Here is a 9105-nt window from a genome sequence, read left to right as displayed (position 1 = left end):
TATGATTCTTCATCAAAACATAAAATTTTAGCGCTAGAAGGGACCTGGAAACGATTCTTGTTGTCAAAGTTTTGCTTTGCCTGCGTGTAAGAGAAAAAGGCTGAATTCTAGATCATAATAGCTCATGCCATTAACAATCTCAGAAAGTGGTTCTAAAAGCCCCAAATAGTTAAATAAGTTGCTAAATAAATCCTGTTTGTATCATCTGCAGGGCATGAAGTACTTACATCACAGAGAGTTTGCTCATGGGAGGCTGAAGTCTCGGAACTGTGTGGTAGATGGGCGTTTTGTACTCAAAGTGACAGATTATGGCTTTAATGACATCTTGGAAACGCTAAGACTCTCCCAAGAGGAACCTTCTGCGGAAGGTAAGCGATGTATTGTACCCTTCTGATGCACACAAGGTAACTCCAAAGTTCAAATGAGAACATGCCCTGAATTAAAGCCTCAGGCTGATTCAACTCCCCACTTTTGTTGAAAAGCAGCCTCATTTCCAAGCCAAAGGAGTTGAATGAAGTCTGCAGGCTATAATCTCAGCGCAGCCAAGCCTTCTGAACAAAGCCAGTGCAATAATGTTGAGTTCCTGCTGTGGCAGGATTAGGTTATATTGTGTGGAGACCCCAGGTGTCCCTGGAGGAACTTGCTGAGCGCTAGGCACACAGTAGGTGCTCAATAAATACTTGTCAGATTGAATGGAAGGTAATTTGGTAGCTGGACTCCCACAAAGCCCATTCTGGAATGGGATGTCACTAGAGCCTACCCTCACTGTCTCTGTCAGAGAGAAAGAAGCGGGGGGGGGGGGGGGGGGGTGCCGGCAGCAAGTAAATGCTCTGTGGGTTGTGTGGGATGGCTTCAGACCGAACTATGGCCTTCTAGTAAATCAGTAGGCATGCCTGTAATGTCCACTTTGTGTTTTTGTCTTCTATTTAGTGCACGTGTGGCAACACCAAACAATGCCTGTAGAGGTCATAACAGATCAAAGAAATAGAAACCTGAGATGGGGCTTGGGAGTGGGTGATTGAGAACTATGAGGGAATGAATTGATGGAAGGGAGGGAGGAAGAAAGAGAAAGAGTAAGGAGAGAAAATGAATAGGGTTAAATACATATAGGAAATTTGCACATTAAAAGTTTTAACCGGTATTGCAAGGGGGAAGAAGAGAAATAATGACACAAAAACACAGAGAAACAGACAACCCAGAAGAGACACAGAGAGGGAGAGATGCAAAATGACAACATATACTCATATTCTTAAAATGATCTTTGGTGTTGTAAGCTTTAAAATTGCTGACTTTATAGGAGAAATGAAGAGTGCAGGACACAGAGAGACACACGCATGGATAGAGACACAGTCCAGTCATCAGTGGCATCATCTTTGAGCTTTACAAAGCTAGTGGAATACGAAATTTTAGGGAGTCATCCGGTCCAACTTGCTCATTTAACAGATGAGACACCTGAGTCTCAAGATTTGCCCGAATCGTGCAGCCACTTAGCAGCTAAATTAAAACATTTAGTAACAATTTCCTCTTTCTCTGCCCATCCATGCTTTGAAGGACTTGCAGCTCATGATAATCACAATAGCAACATGTGCTATTGTCTTCCTCTGTGTCTCTGTTTCTCTGTCTCTCTCTGTCTCTGTCTCTCTCTTCGTCTATTTCTCTCTGTGGGCCTGTTCTTGTTGACGACTTAGTCGTATGGTTATTATTTGGCTAATCCCAATTTGAAAGCTTGGAGTAGTTGCCTGGTGTTAGTGCTAGGATGTTGGGACGACCGCTGTAGAGTGGGAAGTACTTAGCTTCCTGTCAAAATTACTCATCTATAAAAGATAAAACACAATGTCCAGCTTCCCAGAATTCTATTGAATTCACAGGTTGGCTACTTTCAAACTTAAGAAACTCTGGTTTCAGAGTGAGGAAAGCTAGCTGCAGTGGGTGTTTTTTATTTTTATTTATTTATTTTTTAAATTTTTTATTATTATTATTTTTTTGCGGTATGTGGGCCTCTCACTGTTGTGGCCTCTCCCGTTGCGGAGCACAGGCTCCGAACGCGCAGGCACAGCGGCCATGGCTCACGGGCCCAGCCGCTCCGCGGCATGTGGAATCTTCCTGGACCAGGGCACGAACCCGTGTCCCCTGCATCGGCAGGCGGACTCTCAACCACTGCGCCACCAGGGAAGCCCTATTTTTATTTTTATTTTATTTTATTTTTGGTGGACTGTCTCTTTCCCTGTTTCTCCCTCTTAACGTTTCATTCCATTCTCCAAATTGCAAGGGCAATCTGGATGCTCAATCCATTCTTTGCACACTGCAGCCAGAGGGAGTTTCCTAAACTGCAAATCTGATCATGTTACAACGGTGCCAAAATTCATTGAATGGCTTCCCATTGCTCTTAGGATAAAGTTCAAACTCTCTTACGTGGCTTACAAGCCCTTCATGGTCTGGGCCGTGAGGACCTCTTGTGCTTAACCACTCCCTCCTCTGTCTCTGTGCTCCAGCAATGCTGACTGCCTTCCAGTCGTTTATTTGCACCAGGCTCTCTCTTACTTCCAGAACTTCACACATGCTGTGCCCATTGCTTGGGACACTCTTCCCTTCCTACTCTGTTACCCACTCATCTGAGTCTGGCTAGATTCTCCTCCTCCCACAGGGCTCAACTTAAATACCACTGATTCAAGAGACTTTCCATGACCCCTTAGGCTTGGCTAAATTCTCCTCTTTATGATCCTTTAGGGCTTTGAACTTTGTTGTAATACCACATTTTGTTGGTATTACATGTTTAATTAGCTGTCTTCTCTCCCTCCCCAAACTGTAAGTTTTGTGAAGGTGAGAAACAGGTTTGCCTCCCTCGGTGCCTTTCACAATACTTGGTGGAGTAAATGTTTGTTGAATCAATGAATGGATGAAATAAAATAAAATAAAGAAATTTGAGGCTCCCTGCCTTAGACGACAGGGCTAACAGAATCTTATAATTGGAAGGCCCTTGGAGGTCATCTGGCTCAATTTCCATTTTATGGATGGGGAAACTGAGGTTCAGAAAGGTGAGCTGATTAGTGACCAAGTTGAGATTGTGAACCCAGGTCTCTTGACTTCCATCATGTGTTCTCTTGTACTACACCACACTGGCTCTCCAAGGTTGCTTTTATCACCATAGCAGGGCTCAAGAGTTAGTAGTAGCTCCAGCAAACACAAAACAAGCCAAAGTGATTTTTCTAGTTTTTTTTTTTCCTGTGAGTTCAAGTCTAATGGTAGGTAGTGGCTCTTACTTGGCTCTGGAGTGGGAATGGGAAATGGGGGCAGGTTGTAAGTGTATTCATTACTGCCCACTCTCAATTACATAAGTACAGTCCAGCTAAAGCCTCATTTTAGCCATTAACAACATACATGTAAGTGCTCTCTGAAAATACTGTTTGGTAGTGATTGTATTTAATAACCCAGCTTTTTACCAGAGAGTCATGTCCTCTTTTCCCTTCTTGTGCTTTTTTTTTTCCTTCTTGTGCTTTTAAATGTGCAGGGAGAGAGGATGCCAGGAAGAAGCAGCTGCATACCATTTTCCCTCCCCCCAAAACCGTATGCCTGAAATCCCATGGTCAGAAATGTATTCCTTTGACTAAAGTGTTAGTCAATCTTTTTGGCTTTATTTGCAAATATCAGTTCTCCTAGGTGAGGAGATAGAAGGGCAAAACCACTATAGTGAGCGTATCAGAGACTCACAGGGGTGGTGGGGCAGGCGAGTTGGGGGACAAAGGCTGGGGACACCTGAAGGGCAAAGAGAGATGAGTATGTAATTCGGGGTGAGGCTAGAATTCCCTGTTCCACCATTTTGATCAGAGTTGCCTCAAAGTAAGAATTTCCAGGGTGAGTTTCTCTTTCCTGGGTTTCGCTAACAAGCCAAAATCATCTCTGACCTTTTATCCTCCTTCTTGCTTCATAGGACCTGTCCTTTGGGCTCCCTTCCCAATACCCCAAATTTGACAAGATGAAAAGTTAGCCAGCGCTTTCCCCATGCCACCTTCACCCTCAGGAGGCACTCTTTTCCAGCCTCCCTATCTGGACATCAACCTGCTGTTTACTCTACCTCTCTCCCCTCGGAAGAGCGAATTGAGCCTATCCCCAGCCCTGTCCCTTCCCTGTCCATTGTAGCCTACCTATGTATCTCGTTCCCCATCCTGCTGCCGTCGCCCCTGCCCCCATTCAGGCCCCTTTCACCTCGCCTCTGGCTCTTACTGTAATAGCTTCCTAGCCGGTCTCCCTGATTCCAGCCTCTCTCCTTCTTCAATCCAGTTTGTGCAGGTTGCCAGATTAATCTTCCCGAACACGGCTTTCATCAAATCCCTCTCCAGCTCCAGCACCCCTACTGCCTTTTGTATTCGCTCCAAATGCCTTCATTTGGCTCTCAGGGCCTCTCACCTTCTGCCCTCATTCTTCCAGCCACCCTCCCTCCCCCACTTCATCAACCCCATTTCTCATTTCTCATTATTCCTTAACAGAGCCCTTCTCTTCAGCCAAGCTAATCTGCTTACCAGCACCCCCATCCGCAATTTGCTCCTTTCTACCTCTTGTTCTTTTGCACATACTGTTCTTTCTCCCTGCAAAGCCCTTACCCTGTCGTTGGCTCTAGGAAACTGCATCCTTGACCTTCTTAACAAGCTCCTTTAACTTTTCCGGGAAGCCTTCCTGGATTAATTTGATCAGCTCAGTTTTTTTATTAGCTTGAACCTCATGGAATTGCCAATATTGAACCATTTTTGATCTACAGAAATGGAATTTCATATGTTTCAATATGAAGCATTCCCTCCAATTTTTGACTACTCAATTTATATTATTAACTCGTATTTCTTTATATAGTACTTAAGGGGCCCTCGCCCCAAATTTCTGAGTCTCTGCCATAACTCTCTGAAAGCAGAGATAATATCTTTTTTTCCCTGTTCGGGTCTGAAATGCAGCAGAGCACACAGTGGGTTCTCAATAGTGGCTTTTAATAGATTCATTTCCTTACACTATATAGTGGCCCTCATCACTATCTCTGTTGTATTGCAGTTAGGGGTACACGTGTGTGTCTTGCCCACTGGTCTGTGAACTCTGCAAGGGCAAAGGCAAGGTCTAATTCATCTCTGGCACTGCCCCTGTCCCTAGCACAGTGCCTGGTACATAGTAACTCCTCAATAAATATTTGCAGAACTGAGTTGAAGGAATTGCTGCACCCTTTTGCTCTGCAAGGAACAGAGGAGACTTGGGGATCCTCTAATCCTCTTAGATAAGACCTGGAGAAAGCAACTTATGACTCCTCGAGCCCCAGCACAGTCAAATTATCAGACACATATAGATCTCAGCACACAGCAAATCCATGGCAACCAGTCGGGCAGGGCACTCGCCTTTCCCTGGAAGCCTGCCAACTGCTACTTGCAGGCTCAAGAGAGCAAGAAAGTCAGCACCAGATAGTTTTTTTATTTCGAGCTTCTTTGCCCTTCCCCACACCTCCGCTGTGTCTGCCTGCGTGGTCCTGGTGTGGGAAAGTAGTATGCTTTCTCTGAGAGTAATTCCTTAGATTCATAAATGCAGACTCCAGGGGGAGGGGGGGCGCGGAGGCACTAGCATGCCAGTCTGTCTTAATACCAATATAAAGCAGTCAATGAAACGGCACCCTTGGAGCCCTCGAGGGCATTGCAGATGCTGTCAGTTAATCCGCCCTGTATTCATTACACAATGCTTTCTTTTCAGAGTTGCTGTGGATGGCCCCTGAACTGTTGAGAGCCCCGAGGGGCAGCAGGTTACGTTCTTTTGCAGGAGACGTCTATAGCTTTGCCATCATCATGCAAGAAGTGATGGTCCGGGGCACCCCATTCTGCATGATGGATCTGCCTGCCAAAGGTAAGCGGGAGGTGAGAAAAGGGTACCAGGAGCCCACCATGACCCAGATCATCAGGCCAACCCAGGCTGCTGCGATAAGCCAGAAGAGTGAACACGATTCCGTGTTTGTGCTAACTGCCCACTGGTCTGCAAGCAGCCCTTGTTGCGTGCAGGTGGGACTTGGAGCCAGACAGCTTTAGGCATTTGGAAGAAATAACCCTCACCCAAGAAGCTGGTCGTTTTCCAAACTGTGACATAAGTCGAGGGCCTACAGGACTTACGTTAGTCCTTTTTTTTAGCAGCCCCCTACTACTCCTTTGAGACACCCCCTGCCAGACATTTCAGTGCCCCCTCAGTGATGCTCCTGGATGTCAAAAGTCCTCCCATTCTTTCCCTGTGACACGCCATAGTCTTTCATCCTTATCTCCCATCAGAATCTTCGGCTACCAGGCAAAATTTGAGGGGAAGCAGGATGTTTACGTATTCTAAAAGTATGAAATCACTAGATATTTACTAATTACAAATGGAAAAAGAGTAAGTTTATTAGTGGAGGATCCTGCAGACACCACCTTAACCAAGTGATCAAGGTACATCAACATCATGTACCCCTGCCATGATGCACTGAGAAGGGCTCAATACCACCCTCGTGGTATTCTTGCCCCAAAATGCATAACCTCAATCTAACCATGAGAAAACATCAGACACACCCCAGCTGAGAGGCATTCTGCAAAATAACTGGCCAGTACTCATCAAAAGTGTCAAAGTCCTGAAAGACAGGGAAGGAATGAGGAACCATCACAGATTGGAGGAGACTGAGACATAACAATTAAGTATGATATGGGATCTTGAATTGGATTGTGAAACAGAAAAAGGACGTTAGTGGGCAATTGATGAAATTCAAATAAAGATCTAGATTAGTAATAGTATTGTACCAATATTAACTTCCTTTGTACTGCAGTTTTATAAGTTGCTAACATTCGGGGACATCCCTGGTGGTCCAGTGGTTAAGACTCCACGCTTCCACTGCAGGGGGGCACGGGTTCAGTCCCTGGTTGGGGAATTAAGATCCCACATGCCACATGGCATGGCCAAAAAAGAGAAAAATAATAATTTGCTAACATCAGGGGGAAACCGAGTGAAGGATATATAGGCAATTACTGTACTATTTTTACAACTTTTCTGGAAGTCTAAATTTATTTCAAAATAAAAGATTTAAAAACTGCAAAATGAAACCAAACCAAACCTAAAATACTTAGTTGTCTCTTGCCCCACTCGGAGTTTTAGTTCACTCCTCTACTTAGAACCCCCAACAGTTCCTCATCACAAGTTAAATGAAGCCCAGTCTCCTCACATGAGGTACAAGGCCCTTCACAATCTGGTCCCTAGCCACCTCTCTAGGCTTATCTTCTGTCACTCCCCATACTCCAGCTAAGGCACGTGACTGGCAGTGCCCTGAAATCACTACCTCCCACCTCTGTGCCTCCACACGTGTTGCCCCTACCTTCTCCCCACCTTGCCTCATCCAGCTCATGTCACCTCCACTGGGAAACCTTCTCTGACCTTTTCAGTGTGGGTCAGGTGTCCCCTCTGTGTTTTCCTGTGCATATATCTGCTAGAGCACTTATATTGCTGGTCATTGTTTATCCTCCCAATTAAACTGTGAGCTCCTTGAGGACATAAATCATGCTGGGCCTAAGCAGAGAGGTGACCTATTTCACTCGTTGGTGTTCTCAGAAAGGGACTCCCTCTACCAGAGAGTTGGATGGGGCGGTTGCACTCCAAGGGGTCGACGTCCATGGAATCTATTGCACTGGGGGCAGGGTGAGAGATGTGATGGAGAAACCATTACTGGTATGGGCCAACCTGGGTTAACAGAGCAGAAGGTGTGGTGTCACAAGGAGCTGAGAAGTCAGAGGCAACAACTGAAATTCTTTCATGGAGGCAAGGGGACACTTATAATGGTATAAAGCAGTGCTGTTGGAGTGTTACAGCCAAGGCAGGGGTGGGAAAGGCACACTGGTGGTGGAAGCAAGGTTTGTTTCACGATGAGGATGTTAAAGTCAAGGGTGTGGAGAGGGGACTAGGGGTAAGAAATGAGCTGAAGCAACTATACACCAGTAAAAATTAATAAATAATAAAGCTATTCCGAGAAATGTGGAACATTAAATTTGAAAATGGAAGCTCCAACTTCCACGTGCAGTAAAATCTTTCTTCAACCAAAAAAAAAAAAAAAAAAAAAAGAAAGAAGCCGAAGAGATAGTCGGGGCTTGGATTTTATCCTGTGGGTAATAAAAATCCATGAAGGGATGTTAAGCAAAAAAGTGACATGGCCAAATCCATGTTTTCAGAATGGTTTGTTGAAGGCGAGGCTGGAAGCAGAGAGACCATGCAAAGTGCTCAGCCCATAGTCTCATACACAGTTAATGTTCCACTGAAAGTGGGGTTCAAGTACCACCAGCCAGAAGGATCCCAGTGAGGCCCTGAACTATTTACTGGAGGTTTTTTAAAAAAATTATTTATTTATTTATTTATTTTTGGCTGTGTTGGGTCTTCATTGCTGTGCGCGGGCTTTCTCTAGTTGTGGCGAGCGGGGGCTACTCTTCGTTGCGGTGCGCGGGCTTCTCATTGCGGTGGCTTCTCTTGTTGCGGAGCACGGACTCTAGGCACACAGGCTTCAATAGTTGTGGCACGTGGGCTTAGTTGCTCCGCGGCATGTGAGATCTTCCCGGACCAGGGATCGAACCCATGTGCCCTGTGTTGGCAGGTGGATTCTTAACCACTGCACCACCAGGGAAGTCCCTTTACTGGAGTTCTTAATTCCCTTACCTTAGGGGCCAGGCGGGACCCATAGCCTGGAACTGGGCTGGGCCTGGGCCTTCAGCGGGGGCTAATTGGGTCTACTGTAGAGACTGAGAGGCTTAGATGATTTGGGGGTGGGTGAAAGGAGCCAGATCATTGAAACAATGGATAAACAATAAGGTCCTAATGTATAGCACAGGGAACTATATTAAATATCCTGTAATAAACCATAATTAAAAAGAATATATATATGTGTGTATATATATATATACACAAACGCGCACACACACACACACGTATATATATAAACTGAATCATTTTGCCATACACCAGAAATTAACACATTGTAACTCAACTATACTTCAATGAAAACAAATAATATCTAGCAGAAGCAGAATAAAGCTGTGCTTAAATGATACCAATAGCTCAATTGATTAGTTTCTCAGTCCTTTCTCCATTGAT

At 45.1% G+C, this 9105-nt stretch overlaps 1 protein-coding gene across 1 annotated transcript in view; it reads left to right on the top strand.

Annotated features, from left to right (window-relative positions):
- Positions 1-9105, top strand: part of GUCY2F (guanylate cyclase 2F, retinal) — a gene marked incomplete at both ends in the record, with an annotated part of 81434 nt that overhangs the window by 51030 nt on the left and 21299 nt on the right. The window contains 2 exons of the mRNA XM_082864399.1: positions 212-368; positions 5716-5865. Coding sequence (XP_082720525.1) covers positions 212-368; positions 5716-5865 — 307 coding nt within the window. The remainder of the gene's footprint in view (positions 1-211; positions 369-5715; positions 5866-9105) is intronic.

Source organism: Leucopleurus acutus (genome assembly GCF_964270905.1).
Source record: "Leucopleurus acutus genome assembly, chromosome: X".
Lineage (NCBI taxonomy): Eukaryota > Metazoa > Chordata > Mammalia > Artiodactyla > Delphinidae > Leucopleurus > Leucopleurus acutus.
Note: the sequence above shows the minus strand (reverse complement) of the source record. Positions and strands in the feature narration are given on the sequence as shown.